Raw genomic sequence first — 24,220 nt, forward strand, 5'->3', positions numbered from 1 at the left:
CATCACAGTATGAAGAAATTTCATCCCATTTTGGCACAGTGGTGAGGAAAATGGAAAAGGTTGTGGACTTGACTCCATGCATGCTGATAACATTTGCTTTGGGAGTTCCTAAAGCTTTTGCAATTGTTATGAACTCCAACACTGTCAATTAAGAAAATTAAATACAAATCTGTAGAAACAAAATCGTTCAACACCTAATATGGAATTTCTAAGGTTCCAGAGTACTTGCATGTCTTTATGTGATCATGAGGAAAGCTAGAAACAAGAGGAAATGAACATACAACACAATAGGTAAATTGACAGCAAAATAAGTGCAAAAACTAAAGGTTAATGTTGCAAAGCAATCAATTTCCAACATTACATGTTTAGGGCAGTAGATAGTTGTGAAGGAACGATGCCTCATTCTTCCTTCCAAGGTTTCCTCATTTTTGAATCTCCAAATTAGATTGTCATTAACCTTTCCTTGTATTATGTGCTCTGTAATTGTTATATGCATGGTTTCTTTCATATTGTTGCACAACTTGTTAACAAACTAAATTTGAATAATTGAGAACTCTCTCTCCATATTTATTTCCACGGAGCAGAATCTATGTTGGTCAATAAACATTACAATTGAATAAGATTTACAGTGGTGCAAAATCCACACTAATTATGGATCAATGTGACTGAACAATCCAAAATTACAAATATATTTACATAATTCAGCATCAAAATTTTGTTCATTTATTTAATCATCTAGAGCCTAACAAAAGACGCTCCTGGTCAACCACATTTTGCTGCCTCCTCTGCAAAGAACATGATACAAACATAGGTCAATGAGAATTGGCCAGTCATTCCTTTCAAATAAAGAATTGTCTCATTGAATATTGAAGCTTGACTAAAACTAATAACATGCCAGTCTTACTACATCCTATAGTGGGATACTCCACATCCCTCAAATGGTTAGCGAGGCGACTTCAGATTAAAACAATTGTCTGTTGTCGTATCAAAAAGCTCCTGTATTTGCTTGAATTCCAACTCTGTCAGGTAATTACAACAATGTTCATTCTAGAGTACAAAAAAAGAGCTGAAACTTAAAATGAAAGGTCTGCTTTTGGAATTACAAAAAAGACAAAATCCAAGCAAATCAAGAAAATTTCAAGAGAAGCGTAACTAAGATCTTCACCTGCAGATTCCAATTCCTTTTGGAGCTCCTTGCCCACTTCTTCATTCTCTGCCTGTAATGGAAATAGATACATTATGATATATCTATGATACACATGCACAGATCAATTTTAATGATTGAGTAGAAAACTCAGAAAATGATTCTGCAAATGTTTTCACAAGATGTCATAAAACGGTATTTCATTTTGGAAAACACAAAGTAGATTGAGCACCTAAATTGAGAGATTCTGTCACACATACATAAAAACAAATTTATAGTAACTAGCATTACTTGGAAACGTGTTCCCACCCTAAATGTAGAAGTACTGGAAACATGAACAATTTTAGGGATGGGAGGACAGCCAGAAACATTTCCAAGATGTCCCAGGCCATGCAAAAAAATAGGAAAAGGTCCTGGAAATGGTCAACATTGGCCCCAGAAACCACTCATCATCCTCTGGGCGGTTGGGATGGACAGCCGTTGCTGGCAACAGGAGGCATAATGCAAGTCAATTTTAGTATATATCTGCAAATTTTATCGAACATGGACCCCACACCTCAAGGTAACCTTAAACATGACTAAATATGTCACAACTACGCTCATTCTCATTCATTTGAATCACTTTGTTTTCATTTTCAAGAAAGCAAGGAGGGTTTAAAAACTAAATTACCAGATTTGTGACCCCTGCCCCGGTGCAGATGCCCACAGGGAGTATGCATCTAGATACCCTGTGGATGTGTCCGGTTGCTCATCCTTAGCAAATCCATCCGCATCTAGGATCTAATTTTGAAGGAGATCAGCCTTATGCAATGTACTGAAGTACGATGTTAAGGAATGTAGTAATAATCATAAATATATTCTAGAAGACGTCAATACTCAATAAGTGGGTCACAGAGAATAAAATTCTGTTATGCATCATGACGAGTCATTTTAGATGCTATATACATGTATTTATTTTGCCATTAGGCAACATTGCTAGACTATGTCAATTAGTCATATAGGTTTCATTGTCAATTTGAAGATAGTAATCCTCATTTAAGCCCAGATGCTTCCCTCCTATGTACCTAACCACTTGAATTTCTCTATCTAACTTGTATACCTGAGATCAAGCTGTCAAGCGTTCTTCAAAAAAACGTTTTTTCTGTGTGGATAATACTTTTGGACGTTATACTAATCATATGTTACATCCCAAATTTTTGCTTAATTAAAAATATTTGTTATAGCCGTTGAGACTTCAAATGGAATTGAATTGGTCGGTTAAATTGTTATTTATTTTTTATTACATGTGAAGATTAAGTATTAGTTGTTCATTATGGGTTCATGTGAAATTAAAGAGTTGGTTAATCATTATGTTTCTTACTTTACAAATAAGGGCATGACGTTACGAAACAAAGCCCTCATTTGTAACAGTGGGTGTAGATTTTATGGAAGACTATAGGCTCTTCTCTCTCTCGCTATCTTTCCTTTATAAGAAGATTAAGATTACTTAGAAAGTGGTCAGGATAGCTTTTAGGCCAATGAGCTCCTAAAGATGCATGCTCATTTGTTGTTCTTTGCTCAGGTCTAGATAAGATTGGTCAAGATTTGAAGTAGTTGGGCTAACTATCATGGATGAGTGCCCTACCTCCATATGCGGTCCCCATAGAAATAATCTGTTTAGGGGGAATAATTTGTTTAGGGGAAAATCATCATTTGCTACTCCGCACCCAATGAGTGTTTGTAGAACAAATTGATTTTTTATTGTTTCTTGATCTTGAATAAGATTTACAAAAAGACCTTGGATAGGCACCTTCATTTCATGAAGGATTCCGGCCCTTACTATCTATAGGCCTTAGAATAGTAGGAAGGGCCTACAATAAGAGGGGGGCACATTTGCATACATGATCCCATCCTTTGCCCATAGCATGCTATCTTTGCTGGATCTCCTACATTCTATGCTATAGTCTCTTAAGGGCTACTATCTATGTCCTGACTTATGCAAGTTCTAAAGGTGTGCATAAACGCTGATCCCTCTCAGTTGACCCTTTACTTCTTTCGCTTCGTACATATCTTGGATCTATTGGTTCCAACTCCCAAGCACTATTGTTTCGCTTTTGATACCTCCACCCCCTACTATTTATAAGGGTAAGGTGGTTGGCCAGATAGGTCCATACCAAAGTAATTAAGAATTGGGGGCAGCTCACTCCCACCCCTATCCCCCCTCCCCTATCAAGATTGAGAAGGCTCGCCGAACTGTAGGGCACCCAGTCTATTACCTTGGAGAGTATTGGGCAAGCCACTTGACCGCTTCGCAACTATAGTACAAGGGCCTGCCCAGGGAGGGGAGAGAGTTAGATTTCGAATCTCTCTCTTCCTCTATCTTGAGTTCTACATGTAGTAGTCAATATGTAGACTTCGTTTTGATGGGATATAGGTCGTTTAAGTCAATCCTTTAGTTGCACATTTGATCGAGCTTAGATTGTACTAGGAACAGGGGTAGTGGATTGAGGTTCAGGTGATTGAGTTGAAGTGGTTTCACTAATCGATCTTGTAGGGGGAGAGGCAGCCGATAAGAGCCCCTAAGGGCACTGTTGCATCATCACGAGATGGCTAGCCTATAGCTCCTCCTCAGTTGTAAATAATTGATCTCGCCTTGGTGTTGCCCTGCCCCCTACATGCATACCCCCGGTTGGAAAGGGGTCGTTTGTGCAAAGACCCTGGGTTCACCCCAACAATTCTATGGCGACCCTTGACCCAAGGCAACAAGGTGGGGGCACCTACCAAAGAATAGTGCCCCCCATCCCCACCCTGCACGCATAATGGCATGGTAGTCTTCTATAGGTTGGTTGCACTCAAAGATTCTCTATGTAACATGGGTGGGGGGGAGGCAATAGAACCCCCCACCCTGCTGCCCACCCCACACCCTATAGAATTGTAGGTATTAATCTATTAAGCCTTCCGCATCAATTCATTAATGACGCCCCATAGAATTGTAGGGGGTGCTCCAAATTGAGTTGTTGGGCCCCTAGCTTTTGAAGGCGTCCCCTTTACCCAGTAAATTATTGTAGGGCCTTAGAATAGGAGCTGACACCTACCCTGCCCCTGCCCCCACCCCTCGGTGCGTGCAGAGGTATAGTAATTGGTGGGAGGATATAGTTGCACACTACAGGGGTGGGGGGTAGAAGTGCCCTTAAGATAGTAGGGGGGTTCTAAATGTCGGAATTGAAACCCAAATCAGCCGAAACACCTACTGAATAAGCTAAGCCCAAAGCAGATCGACACATTCAAATAGATCCGATTCCAAGGCCATATCCTATAGCGGGACCTATTGTAGTTTCACCCGCAGATATGCTAGGGGGCTCGGTTCCTGATCCAAGTACAAATTGAGTAGTTGCTCGTGCATATTCAGTTCCAATCGCTCCAGTGTTGAAGTACAAGAGCCAAGATTTTTCATCGTTGGATTGCAAGCCAACTTCATGTATGAGTATTGTGCTTCTCATCTTTAATCTATTCAAGAGCCGCTAAACAAGATTTCAAGTATTATGATGCCCTTCCAAGCATCCCTTTAGGTCTGCGGAGCCCACAAAATGATCCCTGATGCCTTGGAAAATCTGTGCTACTAGAGCATTCACAATTTGTTCAAGAAGAAGATGCAATTTTACAATTCCAAAGATTGCTTTCCAGTAAGTCAACAAGCCACATTTCAGATAATTGATTTACTACTGCTTCTGTGGTATTCAAGGTTTGGCCAAGTTTTATATCTGGACGAGGCTTGATTTGTTGCTTGCTACCATTTTCAGTTAGTCCAACTATCAAATCCTGATAGCTCGTCCTAGCTGTAGCAGAACTATTGAGAGTCGCCTGCTCGCTATTTGAAAAGAAGACTAGAAACTGGTGCAGCTCAGCTCGATTCTTATTGTGGAGTGACCAGGTGACATAGCGTGTTGTACTCACGAGGTCTTCCATTCATTTTTCTCGGCACACTCATTATGTTGCCTTAGCAAATGAGTAGAATGCAGTTGTAATATGTTTTACAAACATATCATGCCCACTTAGATATTCCCCATCTTTCCGAAGTAAATAGATAGTAATTGGAAGTAGTCTCTTTAAGATATGGGATAGCCTGATGTTCGCAAAGAAATGATGATCCGACTGCATATGTATCCCTTATCCTTTGCAAGTTATCCATAATGCTCATTCTCACTTAACATATACTTACCACAGACTCCTTTTATTTTGACTCTATACAATGATACGAAACCGCCCAAGAAATTCAAGAGATGACAAGTCCCAATAATCCACTAAAAATAAAATTGAAAGATCATTAAAAAAAACTGCCAACTCTAGCGTTACTGACAATCAAGGAGGCATTACATTATGATAAAAACTCCCAAAAATAACAAAGTCGATCTGTATGAAATAAATGACGCTCGAATTCCTTTGATGACAGTAAAGAGAGAAATTGCCACAAAATACCTGCGACTGTGAAAATGTATAGCACACAGCTCAAAGCCACTGAGGAGGAAGTGTGGTTCATAAAAGGAATTTATGGTGGCATAGAAAGTGCACAAGGGAATGTGAAGTATCTGTTGCCGTTACACCCATGGCATCAAAATGATGAGCTGGAGATGAATAGCCTTTGTGGCTCAGCTATCCTGCAATTCCTATGCAATACCCGACAAATAACTTCCACTTCCTGCAATTACTCTCAGCAGGATATACTTTCTCCAAAGGCCCCAATTGATTCCAAAAATAACGTAGAAAATGTATATTACACAGCTCAAAGCCACTGAGGAGGAAGTGTGGTTCATAAAAGGAATTTATGGCGGCATAGAAAGTGCGCAAGGGAATGTGAAGTATCTGCTGCCGTTACACCCATGGCATCAAAATGATGAGTTGGAGATGAATAGCCTTTGTGGCTCAGCTATCCTGCAATTCCTATGCAATACCCGACAAATAACTTCCACTTCCTGCAATTACTCTCAGCAGGATATACTTTCTCCAAAGGCCCCGATTGATTCCAAAAATAACGTAGATAAAGTCAAAGCCAAAAAGGACCAAAAAGATCAATCGATGACAAATATATAAAAAATATAATGAGAAAGATTGAGAAAGAGAACTAATACACTGGGAGTAGACTCACCCTCAAAGGCAATTGAAGAAAAGTTCGACAGGATCAGTCAAAACAGGCAATCAAACCATAACCAAAGATAGTAGTCACTTTGAGTAATCTCATACACTAAAGAAGAAATCTCAAGCTCCGCCCTTCGTGAGAATAGAAGAATATAATGAAAAGAAGAAATAATGATATCTTCTAACATCTTAAGGTCAACAAACAAATTATAAAAAATAAAGATGCAGAGATGCCCCATATTATCACATGCAAAATAAATATCAAACCTCCAACCATAAAAACTCCCAAACGAGATAAGGTAAAACCAGTACATCACTCCACAAGATTACAGGAAGGATGCACTGACACGAATGTAAACTTCATCACGAGTTTGTTGATGCTTACAAAATAAGACATGCAATTAGCTTGATCCTGTTATAAATAAATGTCTAAGGTTTCTTGAAGAAAACTAAGAATAATCAATGATAACAAATAGATGCCAAAACAAACATCATTTGAAAGATAAATTATGTCGCAAAAGCAAGCAAAAGAACTCAACATTTCTTCTTATTGCTGATATCAACCTGGCTCTAATACCATGTTGAAACTAGAGCCCAGAAATCCATGAAGATAACTAGCAATAAGAAAAAGAGAAAACTGAAACAAAAAACATTAAAATTATCCTGGGAAAACCCTTCTAGAATGAAGGGAAGAAACCCATCCACACAACAAAATATATCTTTATTGATAATGAAATGTTCAAGTGTACAATATCCTTTGCATAATGCAAATATATAACAATAAGAGAGGCTCTTCACATGATAACTGAAAGTCTCTTGAGATTCCTATAACTCCTATAATTAATAATAACTCTTCGAGTATTCATGCCACAATGCATGTGAATGATACATGTCATTATATTCAATATTACAGTTTAAGCATAAGTGTCCTTTTCAGCTGAACGTAACAATAACAGTAATAACGTTCATATTTCCAGAGATAAAGATCTCTATCGCAGCTACCATCTTCAACAGATAGATCGCCAAATAGTAGGGCGAGTGATGATAGGTTTAGGTTGGAGATTAATCCAGTGTATAGATGGTCATTCACCAAAAAGCGTAGGGACAGAAAGAAGAAATAATGGTTTTTGTTATAATGTTATATGAATGACAAGTGGTTTAGCTAATACGATTTTGACTAAACAATTTGGAAATGTGTTATTACCTTGATAAAGTTCTTTTGCAAGAACGCAGCAAGGCAGAGGGGAGCATTGCCAGAAAAGGAAATGGCATGAAGGTAACACCTATCATTGAATTAACAGGTATGGATCCTAAACCACCTTGGTCAAGGGAAAACTGGACTAGGCAAGCAAGGATGCACCTACGTGATCACTATGAGTGACCCAGGTCAACACATTTAAATGAGATGATAAAAAGTATTCACTATAGCATAAAGCGAACTAAGAACAATTGTAATATATATGTAAATATAAGTAAAGCATCATTATAATAAATCATGAGTAAAATTATTATTTCCGTCTTATGACTATTTTATTACTAGTACTATCTTTTGGCAATATTTTAATATTATTATTTGTGCCATCGGCCTACATTGTTTCAGCAGACATTTGTCTTATTGGCCCCTTTTAATTTTCATGGCTCTTGATTATTAAGCCAAGAACATAACTTACATTTTTGCCATCTTTCTTTTATCTTGTCCATAAATCCAATTCAGGAGAGCATGTGTTGAGCGGCAGCTTTCTATTTATCTATGACTGCCCTCATAGCAAGGAGCATCCTCCCACTTCTGCGATTGCATTTGCCACCTACAGTCTGCTTCCATAGTGCCGATAGCTTCATACCAGAGATTGCATTCATACCAACCAATGTTCTATCTGCATTCTACACTCATTGTGTCATTGATTCATTTTCTGAGATAGCATTCATACTATCCAATGTTTCTTATCTGCGATCTGCACTTATAGTGCTGTTGATTTATCTATGAATTGAATCCATTTTGAGGTTGATTCTATACCTGCATTTTGCATTCTGGTGAATGTCTCATGCCAGCGATAGCTAAAGGCCTGATATTCTACAGCCAAGGAGCCATGCCAGGCAAGTTAGTTCTTACTGGCATTGAGGGCGACCAGACCTCTGTTCGCAAGCCAGGCTGTGCTTCCTTCCTGTCCATCTCTTTCCATTTTCTTTTTGTGTACAGGTTCTGAGGTAGGCATGTAGCATGAGTAAATATTAATGTCATGAGCAGAGCCCGATGGACTAGAATCCATGTTGATGAATTGTTCATCTTTGTTCAAGCCATGCCATGAATTGCTCTTATGAAAACAGTTTGAACTATATGTGGTATACTTACCCATTTCATATCAAAAACTTAGATAGCTTGGATGATTACACTACTATGCAATCCCTATACAGAGGCATTACTCGTATGTCTCTGAGATAGGGAAGGGCACCATCAGAGATGTTATTAATTATGAAAACAGCAAATAAGCGATTGCATTCTTACCTACGATCAAACACTCCATACCGGTGATTACACTCATAAGTGTTATCTGTGATTTTTTTTGTCATCTGCACATTGTGTTCATAGTACCATTGATTCATAGCTCCGAGTTGCATATTTTTCCCATTTTTCGTATCTGAGATTTCATTCCAAGTGCCGTTGAATTCACCTGCAAGTTGCATCTACACTGAGGTCGTTGCTCATTTGTGATTGCAAGAGGTCTGGTAGTTTATAGGCAAGGAGTCGTACCAGGCATTCCAAATTTCCACCTGCAGTGAGGATGATAGTACCTCTGTTTTCCCAACCAGGTCATACACTCCTTTCTGAATTCTCTTTTCTCTTTGGTTATATTTGGCTCTAGATTCTAGCTCGATAATCTGAAGGAATGTTGTTAATGTAAGATGGAGCCAGATGGACTAGATCGAAAATGAATGACTTGAATTCATAGATTAAATGCACGCAAGAAGGGTCTGAATTTATCTATTGTTTACTATTATAATTACTCTGTCAAATCTTAAAATAAATTGGAAGGATTCCAACTTTGTGCAATGCATACAGGGGGCATCATCTATGTGCCTTTGGGATAAGAGAAGGCTCACTCAAAGAGTCAAGAAACTGTTATGAAAATTACTATGAGCTTCATTTTATAATTGTCTGTTACAAGCTCAAGCTGGGCAAAAATCTTGACTCTAGTAAATAGAGTTTATTTACGAATGACGGACAGCCACACCGGAATTCATCGGCCAACAAGATTGAGATGAAGGGTGTGGGCTGATGAAAACTAATCAAGTAAAAGGGGTATGAAATGCCAATGAACTTTCCTTTTATGAATCTGTTATAAACCCAGGTTGGGTAAGAAAATCTTGATTGTAGTAGACGGATTTTAATTCAGAATCATGGACAGCCACAGTGCGATTCATCAAGGCTGACCAGCAAGGTCGAGATGAAGGGTGTGGGCTGATGACAAATGTTTTTGTGAATATAACCTGCAAGGCAAAAGGGTGGTTAATCAGGAAATGGAGTTAAACAATAAACCAGACCGACTCAGCTCATGGTGGTCAATAGGTATAAGTTTTGTTTGGGCCAAGGTAGGTTTAGTGGCATAACAGGGGTGTCCCATGCAAAAATCCTAGGCAGGGAGGGCATTTTTCAGTTGAGATTGTGTGGGGATACTTAAGAGTCCACGGTTGAGAGGTTAAGCCCTTGACAATGCTTCTCCTCTCGACCAGATACCAAAACTTGCACAAGACAGACATATGATCTATATCCAAGTTATCTTCTTTTAATAGGTATTTTACTTTTATGTACTAGCATTTTCAATTGAGATATGTTTAGATAGTTAATATGTGAAATCAGTTATTCTCTTTCAATTGACCATGATTCAGTTAATCTGTTAAAACTGTTGACCCCTTTCATATGAACATGTAAAATAGTTGTTATAATTGCCTTCTCATTCTCATGACTATGAAAAAGTAACTGTGTTCAAGGATGATAGTTGTTAGTTAAGGCTGGAGAAAACAGGATGTTACATCATAAGTCCAATGCCTTATGTCAGTTGTTCAATCATACACTTGTTTAGTAATTGGATTGCAGGTGTCCATAAGACTAGACCTTGGAAGAGCCAAGCTCTTGGCAGATGGTAGTCTGTGTATATACAAGCAATAAATTGTAGAACTGCCTCTGCAAGATGCAAAGTTGAAAGAAAAAAAAGATGAGATCATTACCAGGTGATTAATTTTATGTACATGTAATTTTGTACTAGTGTCATCTCCACTTACCTAAAGATTTTGATAAAGCCAAGCCCCACATATATAGGTTTTAGTGTTGGTAAGGCATTATGATATGTCCCACCGTCATCTCCTCTTTTCCTATATTTTTGATTAATCTTGTATAACTCTTTAATTTTTTTGTATTTATATATAGACACACACACCTACCCAAACGCATCCAAAACACCCCCCAAAAAATGACATATCCACATAGCTGATTCTTGTAACCCCATCCGCACCCGCATCCTAATTGTTAACTTAGTTTAAAAAAGAGGCAGCAACAGGGCTTTAAGGAACATTTGGCAGAGTTGGAGCATGGACTTGTTTATAAAAAAGGCAGGACCAGGGCTTTAAGGAATATTTGGAGGAGTTGGAGAATTGAAAGTAAACGTCATTTTTATTGACTTTTTCATTAGTTTGATTCAGCCCTACAACCCTACAAGTGACCAATAGAAAGAACAAAGGGTTGTTTTAAATGTCATTTGTGCATTTGTGAATGAAAAGAAAAACTTTGTGCCTCCATTTGTGTCTGAACTTGTTTGTTGCAGCACACACACACATATATATATCTTGTACAAATGAATCCAAACCCAGCCCCCAAAAAAAAAGACGAATTTGGAACCCACAACCGAACCGGCAACCTAGTTTTCTAACATTAGCAATATAAGTAGAAGTGGTGGTAGATGAAGAATGGATAAGGGGAAAGTTGCAATTGGGGGTGGTAGTATAAGTGTTGGGGTAAAGAAAAACATGAACTTTTAACAAATTTGAAATTCCTTCAACTGTCTATAAAAAAAGCCTGCACAAAGCCATTTTAACCCCAAAACACTTTACTTTGCCTTGTTTATCCATAGATGTCAAAAAGAAAGTTTCAGGTGGAATGTATATTTGTCATATTAGAGGGAGCTACACAAGGGTGTGGTCTCATTTCTTAGGTGTTTTGGGCCAAAAAGTTGAATATTGTAAAAATCTAGGGGATGCAAACTTAGAATGTTATAGATTACACACAAAGACTAAATACAAGTTTAAAGGTCTTCCCTTCACAATGCCTCGGCCCTCACAACCATCTACACATCACCTTAAGTCATCTACTAGTAGTGGTATTCATAGTGTAGAAGCCAGAAAAGAAAAGAAAAAAGAAAGAGGAATGCTAGTGATAGTGGGCAGCCAAGGTGAGTTTCAAACTTGTTCAATGTGTAAGCACGGCTATTGACAGAGACTTCCATTGCTGATTTCTTTTATGCCCATGCCATCCAATTACATGTGGCCCATTCTCCTTACTTCAAAGAAATGATCAAAGACATAGCTAATATTAGTCCCTCTTTTGTAACCTTGGAGATCATAAACTATGCACCACCCTCATTGAGAAAGCATACAAGAAGGTGAATTTGGTGATAGAGGGCATGTACTTGAATGAGGACAAGTTGTTCCATTGTAATGGATGGGTCAACTGATATTCGTCATCAGCCAATCATCAAGATCAGAGTGGAATAGATAGCCTAATGCAAATGCTTTTGAAGGAAAAGCCATCAAACGAAGGATCCTTGGTGATGATTGGTGGTCCACTGTGAGGTAATACATTGTTGGTTCTCAGATTTAATTAAAAATCAGAAATTTATTTCTATTTTCAGATTTTTAAATTTCTGATTTTAATCTAAGTTACCATATTCGTCCCTCGCCTAGCAAATTCGACGTTAGATTCATGGCTCATTCGCATTCGGTCCTAGTTCCTGTCAAATTCGTGATTTGCCTGTTGAATTCCCTACGGGTTCTATATTTCGCACCCTGGACGAATTACGGAGAATTTCCAGCAAATGTCGTGGTCAATGGAAGAGCCCGGGAAGAATGCCTACAACTTTGGGCGGGCAACAAAAAAATCGACTTTTTTATGTTTTAATAATCTAGAAAAGGTGTTTGTTTCATTTATAACATAGAACTTTATTATAATTTCATTTATGTGCATGATCGACCCAACCCTAAAGGCCTCTTATTAGTTACACAACTACACCCGTATTTCACATTTTGATATAATATCACTTACGCCTCCAGTATTGAGAGCTATTTCTTCTAAGAACAACGAAGGCAATATGCTTTAAAACGGAGGTTGAGGCAACGGTTTCTTCTAAGAACAGAGGCTGAGGAAGACCCTTGATCTGAGGCGATTATTTATGCTTTTGCCAGGGGTTTGTGTTTGTGTTTACTGTTTAACAGCAGAGAGTCAACAATCTCTTTTCCTACTCATAAAAGAGGTAAGGAAATAAAAAATATTGCATGCAAGTTGTTGTTTATGCATCATAGTTTCAGTTTGATAGTTGTTTATGCATGATAGTTTCATATTTCTCTTAAATTGTTCTTGGATCTTAGCATATAATATATATTAAATTTAAGAGAAATTGTTCATTGTTTTTTAGGTTCTTGGATTTGAATTGGTCTTAGTTTTTTTTATTCTAAAGTTACTAATACATACTTATTACTAACTATCCATTATAGTTTGATAGTTTGTAACTTCGTGTACATAAATTAGCTTTTTAAATTTTTTATTTTATTTGTTGTGTATTGATTTTGTAGATTTGAAGAATGGCTTCAAGTGCATCTGTTGCCAATAACCCCAACTTCAAAATAGACAGATGTTCCCCACTTTGGAAACATGTGCAAATGATTCGGCCAATGCTAGGTGGAGGAGGTTATGTGTGGATTTGTAGTCACTGCAGAGAGGAATTTAGAGCTCTTATAGTAAAGTAAAAGCACATTTGTGATTTATTCCTTAAAAAGGCATCAAATTTTGTACCAGGAAGCCAAGAGTAAATGGAGTGCTACCTAAAACTTTCCTTCCAAATCACAATCGTAAATAGCTATATTTAAGAACAGAAGCAATCAAAGGAAGTTGTTAGGAGGGCAAATTCTTCACATCCATTGGAAAGTGGTAGGCCTTTAAAGAAAGGAAACACATCATCTATGTCTTCAACTACCACTCCTAGTAAACCACCTGCAGAGGGCATCCATTCTTGTGTCTTCAACAACAGATTGTAAGTAAGAGAGTAGTGGGACCCTTGGAATCATCATTCCAAAATGAAGCTAGAGAGTGTTGATCAAGCCATAGCCAGATGCATTTATGCAAATGGATTGTCATTTAATGTTGTTCACTCACTGTATTGGCAATACATGGTGAGGGCAATTAATGACGCTCCAAACGAGTTCAAGGGCCTTGGTTATGAGAAGGTACGCACCACTTTATTGGATGATGAGGTGGCCCGTGTAAAGACTGTCATGTTGCCCATCAAGGATTCATGGGTCGAAGCAGGTGTGACAATAGAATCAAATGGATAGAAAAATGCAAAGAACCGTCCTTTGGTGAATGTTCTTGCAGTGTTTACAAGAGGTGCAATGTTTCTAAAAGCTATGGATTGTGAAGGAGAGGTAAAGGATGGTCCTTTCACTGCAAACATTCTCATACAAGCTATTGAGCAAGTTGGTCCTCATAATGTTGTTCAAGTGATAACCAACAATGCAAAGAATTGTAGGGCCGCTGGCTTATTGGTTGAGGAGCGGAATGAACACATTTTTTGGACACCTTGTGTTGTGCACTCGCTCAACCTAATGCTGCAAAAAATTGGCACAAAGGTTGAGTGGATAAAAAAATGTATGAAGAGGCACAAGAGATCCAAAGTTTGTCATGAACCACCATATGACGCAAGCCATATTCAAACAATTCTCAAAATTGGAGCTCTTCAAGGTAAGTTGAATTGTTTAAAATTTAAAATTTAAACATGTTTTAGAAATCTAGTCACTTTAGTAAACTTTCTATGGTTTCAAATTTTTAATCTATTACTGTTTTGATTTTAAAAGAGGTTGTTGAGAGCCACTTAGCCTCCAACACCATTGTTTTGAGGCACCTTATCAAGGTTAAAGACGCATTGACTAGAATGGTAACTAGTGCTAATTGGAGTGTATGAAGGCAATCTAATAGTGCCAAGGCAACTGCCATAAGGGGATTGATACTAAATGAATCTTGGTGGGATCGTGTTGAGTAACTTTTGAAGATCACTGAGCGTATATTGAGCATGATCCGATACACTGACATGGATAGGCCTTGCTTGGGTGAGGCATATGATGGCATTGACTCCATGATTGAGGACATTAGAAACATAATAAATGAGAAACAACAAGACCCTGATGAAATGTTCTTCAAGGAGCTACATGTAATCATGGTAAAGAGATGGAACAAAATGACTACCCCTTTGCATCTACTTGCCTTTGCCTTGAGCCCCAGGTTCTATGGTCAACTGGTCCTCAAGGGGAGTACCACTAGAGTTCCCCCAAATAGAGATCTTGAAGTTGCTCAAGGGCACAAGGCAGCCCTTCAAACACTCTTTCTTGAGCACCTACGACCTGCAGTAAGGTTTGAATTTATGAGTTTTGCGAACACCGATGATTGTGGTCTTGACGCTCTTGAAGACAAGAACAATGTTGATGTTCATAAATAGTGGTACTTCCATGAGCAAAAATACCAACACTTGCAGCCCATTGCCATCAAAATTTTATCACAAGTAAGTTTTTTAATCTTAAGATTCTAGTTTCTAGTTTCTTGTTTGTAAATTTGCAAATCTTGATAGGTTGGTAGTTTATCATCATCTGAGAGGAATTGGACCACATACTCCATCCACTCAATAAAACACAACCAATTAAGCTCCAAGAAAGTAGATAACTTGGTGTTTCTGCATTTAAACTTGAGGCTCACAACTCACAAAGAGAATACATACAAAATGGGGGAGGCAAAACAATGGGATGTCAAACTAGAGGTCACAAAGTTGGAAGTCCACTTTGATGCACTTGCGATTGAAGATGGTGATCCTGAGATACATAGTATTGATGGAGTTGATCTTGAGGCTATGGTTGAGACTACTGATGCTAGTGGCACTAATTGTGCTTCTAATCAGCAATTGTCTAATGATGACGAATTCTTCGATGACTTTTTATGATACATTGATATTTGATCACATACGAGTCTATGACTAATTATTGATTATTGATTAATAATGTTGACATTTTTTTTTAAAGCTTTTGAATTGAAAAACTCATATGGTGGTATATTTTTACATTTTGTCATGCCATTCGAACAAAATCATTAATATATATGGTGGTTGAATTCGCTAAATTGTTTTAGATTAGCATAGTGGTGTATGAACTGGTTTGCAGCAACATATTTTTACACACACACACACACATATATATATATATATAATTTTATTTTTAGAAAAACTTGTACGGATGAACCCGAACCCAGCCCAAACAAAATTTGATCAAATTTAGTAACCGAATGTTGAACCCTCATCTAAACTGGCAACTTAGATTTTAATCAAAAAATTCTGATTTTGTTGTTATTCTTATTGTAGATATGCTTGCTCCACCATCTCTTGTGTTGAAGATGTCATCAAACATGCTGATACAAACTCTCCTAGCCTTGGAGAGATTTATGAGACTATTGACAGCTTGATTCATAAGATGAAAGAGAGAATTTTGGCTAAGGATAATCAATTAGACTTATATGAGGAATGCATTCAGCCAATTTTCATACAAAGGTGGAATGCTATGAACACTCCATTTCATGAGGCATCCTTTGCACTAAATCCAAAATGGTATGAGCCTATGCTTGGGAGGTGTGCTCCTAGTGATTATACCAAGGTGAGACGTGGGTTAATGAAGGCCCTTCAAAAGATGTATTCACTTGAGAATTCCAAAAGACTTCCTGAGCAATGGGTTGCCTTCACAAACCTTAATGGTCCAAACTTTAGCACACCAAAGGCAAAGATGGATAGAACAATAATTAAAGATAACAGATTTCCCCAATCCATGATATATAATTAGAACAATAATGGTATAGAAAAGCCCCATTCAATGCTGGCAATGGCATGGGTCAAATGCACCAGAGTTGAGGACACTTGTCATCCGTCTCCTCTCACAAGTTGCTAGTACCTTTGTTTTAGAGAGGAGTTAGTCTGCATATTGCTTTATCCACTCCATCAAGAGAAATAGGATTACCTCTACACAAGCAGATAAGTTAATGGTTATGCATAGTGCTCTATGACCTAAGGATCATCAGACTCTACAATATGGAAAGACTCTGTCTTTACGCAGGACATTAATCCCAAAGACACCCAGGTTGATGAGGACAACACACCGCAAGGATTGCCTAGCATTTTGTTGGATGATGCAACCTTTGAGGCTCACGCTAGCAATGACAATGACACTGATATGGATCAAGATTAGATGTGTTAAATATTGTGGATCTCTGATAGATAAAACAATTACAAAATAAATGCTTGCAGACAATATCTTACTTGAATAATGCAGAATGTATTTGCTTTTCTTTTGGCAGCGATCACAGTATTATCTTCCTCCTTCAAACTGTAACTGTAACAATTTAAGTGCTGTCTAACAAATGAAATAATAATGATAATAGTGAGCAATATTTATGCAATATTGTTTGTTGACTGCAGGTACTTTGAATGCCGTGGATTGATTGCTTTCCCTGCGGCAGCATGCTCATATATATAGGAGAGAAAGGGACATGACTCCGAAGAGTCATGTCTCTACGTGGCCCAAGGGCCACGTAGAGAAATGCCTCTTTGGAGGCATGTTAGTTTGTAATAATAACAAACAAACTTAATATGAATGTGCCCAATAATAACATGGCATGATAATGAGTTGTCTCCTGAATAACAAAGGAGCCCGATCATAATGAAGGCTGCCGATCAATCAATAAAACATGATCACAGTAATGTCGATAATCCATATAACATTGCGTAGGCATATATATATGTGTACGTATATTAATATATGCACATATATATATCCCTCAGAATTATGGAATCAGCAGTAATTTCCAGTATATCATGCAATCCATGTTTTGCTTCTTCTAATGCTAAACATTAACAAGATGCACCATCATACTATCTTTTTTTTCATTTTGACTTTGAGTGAGTCTTTTAACATTATATGATACATTGATGCAATGATGATTATTTCTTGATATATGATATGATACTTTCCATTTTGTTGAAACTTGCAACTTTTGTGTATTTTGATATATGATATGATACTTTTCATTGTTTCAAGGTACTATATCTATGAATGTATAAAATTGAAATTACAAATCTCATTTGATTCATTTGATGCTATGTTCTATGCCAATTCAATGCATGATCATTTTATTAGATGTATCAATGTTATTATGTTGCTATGATTGATGTTATAGTGTTATATTATTCATGAATATACTTGAAATTTCAGATTTCCATGTATATATAGCTGTCCCCTGCACCAGGAAAAAAATCTGTTCTGGAAACCTGTTTCCCTGTCCCCATCCCGTAAACTCAGGGGAACAGAGTAACATCTTAATAATGCTTTAAGCAGTAAACTCAGAAAATATTTCTGCAAAGTTTTCTAATGAGAACAAGACATGAAATGGTAATTTTCTTGAGTTAGAAGAAATGCAGATTAAGCAATTAAATGGATAGATTATCAAAGAAATGAAGTTAATTCTATCATCATGGTAGTACCAATATTGGCAGCCTTATGAAACTCTCCTACAGTCAACATTTCAATCAGCAATCATGTCATTCTTGTCCTTAATAAAAACATCAGTTCTTGATCTATTTTGTCCACTAGTGTTGTTTGCTGATTGCTCAACAGAGAGGGAAGGATGACAAAATGATCAAGCCCCTTAGTTGTTAGCATGGACGAAAGAAAATACAAGAAAGACTTGGATCAACTGCAAGATTTCAGTGAGCAATTGCTTTATCAATATCTGACAAAGGAAGGATTCAAGTCTAAGAGGCTCAGCCATCATATCAGGGCAGCAAAATTAGTCACAAACTATGCCAAGGGATAAGAACACTTCAAACTTGTCCCAAAAAAGAAATACATCAGACTTAAGACAATGCTGCACCATTTTAGTGCTTGAACCAATTTAAAAGGGTGGCCAAGGTGGTAAAGGGCCGGTAGAAACTCAACAGCAAGCAAAGTGAGAAGAGATTGTACTTTTAGTGTGGCATTACCATCAGGATAGGATAATTCAAGTAGCAAAAATCTTACAAATGCAAAAGGAGGGAAGCTTAGAGTGGCAGAAACATCTTAAAAGCACACTTTATTAGTGGCAACATAAAAGACCTTATAAAACCATGCTTGGCAAAAACAGTGGTAAAACAACTTAAGTGAATGGAACATTTTTGTTAGGAAAGATGTCTCATCCTGGCTCCCAATGTTAAAAGCTAAGCAATCCAATTGTTATCTGGGCAAAACTCAGCGATTTAAAAATATTTTAATTTCTTAAAAAATGCAATTTGTTTGAAAATTTCAATTACAATAAAAATCAAATGTGTCTGGAAAACCACGAGGAAGTGTTTTCTATTAGATTTAATTCATCAATACATATAGCTTAAAAAATCGCATCATCACACAATGCCGGATATAGTAGCTAACTACTAAATAGTAACTATTCTGAATTGTATGATGACTGTCTTGAAAATCGTTATCATTAATTAGTTTTACATATCTAGGCAAGCAACAAATTACAAGTTTTTACCATTCCCTCTTCCCCAGTCAAGTAAAAAATTGAACAGTAACAAGAATGGTCCTTGCACTTGGTTCCAGCTCCTTGCTTGACCTAAAAGACACAGACCGTGGCTCCGCCCTATTGCTAGAAACTGCATGCCATTAATCAACAAAGAGCCAAGTACCATTAGGAGAGCCACACTGGTGACAATCTCAGTTGAGTTCCAACTACAGCTAGATTGCATAGTACATTTTAGACATAGCAACAAACAAATCTAGATTTCCACAAATCAATCAACTACCAGATTTTTCTGTACCAAATCTGACCTGTTCAATGCATACGTATACTAATTTCCATGTGCAGCATTCATCATTGAGGCCATCACATCATCTAGCACAGTGATGTCCTACAACACCAAGCACCAGTCAAATAGAAAGGAAAATTCTATGCCCAGATCTGAGCTAATAGTCAGCTAATTAGTTCTCTGGAAGCACACAGGACATACATTCGTATAAAGATATGATTTCCAGAGGATGAAGATCATGCATTACATCAATAAGGGAATTAATGCAAACCAATCGCTTTTTAATCTGTCTTGATTTATTTACAAGATTTCTGTTTCCTATTCAATTTGCAGCTGTCTAATGCATGCAATTTCTAAATCGACAACTCTCTTCAGCAGACCCTAATCAAGGAATCAATATACGCCACAGCCCAGCCTCATAACACTAAGCTTATAAATAAGGGCCCTGGGCACACAGGATGTAATGAGAGTTCATGTTTCACTCAAAGCTGAAAATGTCGGCATTCGAGTTGAGAAATTAGTTACTGTGTGAGCAAGAATTTGTCAAGTTCGTAGTAAAAAACTTGAAAGATACACATTTAACCTTGCATAACATCTATCTTCTATCCTTCTAAGTAGATTTGTACACTTCTGGGTCATTGTTATTTTTCAATCTCACGCTACATTCATGGTACCTTTGTTTGAATCCAATATTTTTGTTAGTACAATGTATTGATCTCTACTTTAATCAGCAGATTGCATTGTTGTTTAGTTGTGCAACAAAAAATACTTGCGGTAAGACATTTTGATTTCATTCTTGTGCCCAAGCCTCTGAGATTAAAAAAGTTTTCAGGTATTTTGTTTATACATCTGAAACTCCCAAAAGATAAGTTGCACAGTGTGTGTTAAAATCTATTTTATTTGTTTTAGATTTTATCTTTTAGGAATAGATTAGATCAGAAACATTTCACCTGCAATGTAAAGAGATTATTTTCCTCGGACAAGGTTTCGGTTTAAGTTATCTCGAAGAAGAATTGTTAAAATGGCAACACATACAAAGACGAACATACTGTTAGTATATGTAGTCCACCAATATAACTGAGAGGGGGGAGTAAATCAATTATTCAACTATTATCACAATTATCAACCTTAATCAAACTTAACCATGTCAATAATATAATCAGAGACCACAACAAGACACTCATGCACAATAACACCAAATATGTTAACCAAGGAAACCCTTGATCAAAGGGAAAACCCCAATGGGGATGATACCCACAAGATGATGTACTAATATAAATATTCCTTGTTAAAGGATGGACCCTGTTAGGAGTCTATAACAACATTTAGTACATATCAGTCCTTGTTAGGAGACTTTGAATTCCTATTAGGAGATTCCAACCCTATTAGGAGTTGTGGAAGGCAGATGGGCTCACTATTCAAATAGCTTCAAGGGCACGACCAATGAACCCATTGTCCAAATGATCTCTATAATATTACTTGCAGAATAATAGAATTGAATTGTACTTCCTTCCTCTTTTTTTGTCATGTCAACCAGACTTCTACTCCTTCTGATCTTGTAAAAAAATCACAAATCTCGCATCCAATAATCCCTTGAATCACTTACTCGCATTTACCAAACACTCTGCTCCTTTTCGCACTTTGCATAGAACATATACTTTATTACTTCTTTCAAACAAGGAAAACATCTTTCCTTACACCCTGTCTTCAAAATAATTCCTTGAGCCAGCCTTAAGGCTTTCCCAATTAATTATAGTAAGATAATTAATTAATTTGCAATTGCAATAGCACTGTCAACTCACAATATATACAAAACTTCACACGTGCAACTTCAGGACTTGCGCACTTGCTAATGTCACCATCAGACTGTCATCTGTTACTGGCTGACCGCACATCGCCAAATTATATCTCTACTAGAAGATATAAAAGGATCATCAAAAATTGCTTTCCATGTACTCTGTCTCTACACTGCTCTCTGTAAATCACTTATAGCTTCTGTACATCTTCGACTTAGACTTTGCGCATTTAACCTCATCATAAAAACACAAGGTACAACATGCCCTTAAACCTGCTTCACTTGTACATCAAAACGTTGTCCATACAAGTACGATCTCTATCTGCTACTCTGCGAGTCTTCATAGACTTATTGCTATGTTGACATCAATGACAAACACAATCATGAATGCCACATGTCAATACTCTCCAATGCTTAGGATACTCCCCCAAAGGAATACCATCAACATTCATGCTAACACATAATAGATTATTCATTCAAGTGACTTATCTCAGAATGAAAATGGGAACGATATACTTTGACCCCTTACCAAAAGAGCAGAATTTATAGCATACAAAAAGCAGCCTATAACAGTTCAACTCCAAAACTCATAACTCAGAACATATAGAACAGTGAGCAGAGACCTTATTTTCATCCGAATTTTCTCCTTTACATACAAATTTGTAGTGACACCTAGATAATTTTTACACAGTAAATCTGAACATGTTTCTGCAAGTTCTCAGAGATCTGATGAAAAATATACATAAAATTGATATTTCCTGAAGGAAAAAGTAATGCAGATTAATATTTTAATAAAATCAGACAGTTCATTGTTATTAAAAATTTCAGTTGGAAATTATAATTTGAACAACTTTAAATAGTTGAATATTAAATTTTAGAGCTAGTTATGATATGTTCATCGTGGGATATGCATTGAATTCAAGCTTGCAAATATGCCATTGTTACAAGGACACCAACAGAATAATTAGATTTTGTTGATGTTTGTAGCTGCAGGAGATCCTAATTGCTTGCATCATGCTCTGTCATATACATGTGTTTGGAAATATGAAAAGATATGCAACATGCAAAGAGACATGCATTTGGAAATATGAAGAGACTTGCATTTGGAAAATGAAGAGACTTCCGGTTACGATATGAAGAAAATCTCAATTCAAGATATATACTTTGAGTGATAAATATTGCATTCAGTTAGAAGCATTTTACTCAGACATCTATTCTTTAATAAAAGAGACATATTTTTGATGTGGCTCATTTTTTCCCCTCAAGTTGGAGGGTTTTCCCAGGATAAATTGTTGTCTTTTGTGTCTCAGTGTTCTTTATTTTGTTTATTGTTGTTTATCTTTATTTCTCGGCAAGACATTAACATGGTATCAGAGTGGGTTAGATAACAGCAAATAAGGGAGTTTCTCTTGTTCATTAGTTCATGTATCTTTTATAGATTGAAATGAGTATTTTGTAGGCAATCTGTATGTGTTGAATTCAGTGAAAGCAGCAAGATAGATCTTACTGTGTTGATCATCTCTGCAATTCAGGTTACATTTGATGTCTTATTCAAGTTCCTCATAATGCTGCTGAGTGAAGTCTGCTCTTCTATCAGTTTTGTAAGTAGTTTCATGTACATTTTACATCTTGTTTATTCTCCTCCAATTATGTCCAAACATCATATATTGGCATCATAAATTCATGGTCTCATGTGCTGTTGGCATCGGGTTCATTCTCCTTATTTATTCTGACTTCCTGGATTCCGCATAAATGCTGACTTGGTGTCATGTCTGCTGGGCTACCTGGAAGTCTACTAGTTTCAAATATGTGTGTTCATTGTTGGCTTGGCTTCCTTTCTTCTTACTTCCGCCATTCTTCCTTTCTCTGTCAGTTTTTGTTTTTATTGACACCATTTTTTTGTAATGTCGGTTCATATGTAGAGGCAGTTTTACTTTTGTAACTGATGCAGAGGATTCGGGACTTTAGAGACTAAGGTCAATTTGTTATCAAAATGCTGAAACGCTTTCAAGTTTTCCTTGCTCGGCAACTATGGCAACTTAAGGCTATAATAGGGCAAACCCCAAACTTACCCTTAACAATGGCTTCCAATGACTTCAAACACCTATTCCAACCTAATATGTCATGGTTCAACTGATTACAAAGTTCTATCCTTCCATCTTGCGTGCAAAGTCAATCTTGTTCCTTCTAGGCCTGGTAGCCCAATGAGCCCTCCAGTGACCGGCTTAGCCCGTTTTCACCAGATTTATTCAAAACACCTTACAGACAAACCACCTTTTCAAATACCCTTTTCAGAGTGCTAAAACATTTCAGAAGATTAGGTATTGTTGTTTTGGACCAAATATGCTATGTTGAAATTGTTGTCAGGTTTGAAGGCATAAGTACCCCAGTTTTCAAAGGAAGTACTTTAAATATTTATCCCAACCCTTGTAACTCAGGACAGAATTATAATATGATCCAAATCAAGGATTTATCAAGTCTATTTGAGACTATGTCTTCATTTACTATCAAAGCCCCAAAACCCTCACCAATTTGCTCCAAAACCTAGGGCTTTCTAATTGATTGTCTTCTCAACACTTCTGTGACCAAATGAATGACCCTACACCTTCTCCTTAATCATATGAGACAACTCCAATCATTAAACCACCACCTTATTGAGGCAGATCTTCTACTGCTATAAATTAGCCACCAAATCAATGCTTTTTCCTCAATTAAGTTACCGGATATCCCAGCAAACATCACCTCTTCTGCATATTTTAAGTCAGCATCATATGTTACATATTAGACCAAGTCCATTCTATGAGTATCAGGGCATCATTCATGGAATGGACCGAGATTTCATTGGTTCAATCAAAAGTATGATAAAAAAACATTCTTTTCTTTAATATTCTATCAGCACAGATGAGGAATTTGCCTTCAAATGGTCAAACAGTCATATAACAACTTAAAGGATCTGAGAACTGATAAGTTTAAACCATCTACAGAGTTAGATCAATCACTCTATTTAAATAACCATCAAATTTGCAAGAAAATGAGTCTTTT

At 37.1% G+C, this 24,220-nt stretch overlaps 1 protein-coding gene across 5 annotated transcripts in view; it reads right to left on the bottom strand.

The window, feature by feature from the left end:
• Positions 1–537: 537 nt before the first annotated feature.
• Positions 538–24,220, bottom strand: part of MED21 (mediator 21) — a 76,584-nt gene continuing 52,901 nt past the window's right edge. For 3 of the 5 annotated variants that reach the window (XM_089796733.1, XM_089796732.1, XM_089796730.1), the window contains 3 exons: positions 1,166–1,217; positions 905–1,019; positions 538–785 (listed from right to left, as the gene is read on the bottom strand). In XM_089796733.1, coding sequence (XP_089652859.1) covers positions 943–1,019; positions 1,166–1,217 — 129 coding nt within the window. In that variant the 3' untranslated portion in view covers positions 538–785; positions 905–942. Of the gene's footprint in view, positions 786–895; positions 1,020–1,165; positions 1,218–19,109; positions 19,231–19,405; positions 19,486–24,220 lie in introns of all 5 variants that reach the window. The other 2 variants (XR_016355336.1, XM_089796731.1) reach the window with 2 other exon arrangements.

Source organism: Cupressus sempervirens, chromosome 8, assembly GCF_028749045.1.
Source record: "Cupressus sempervirens isolate cs-2001-9-10 chromosome 8, ASM2874904v1, whole genome shotgun sequence".
Lineage (NCBI taxonomy): Eukaryota > Viridiplantae > Streptophyta > Pinopsida > Cupressales > Cupressaceae > Cupressus > Cupressus sempervirens.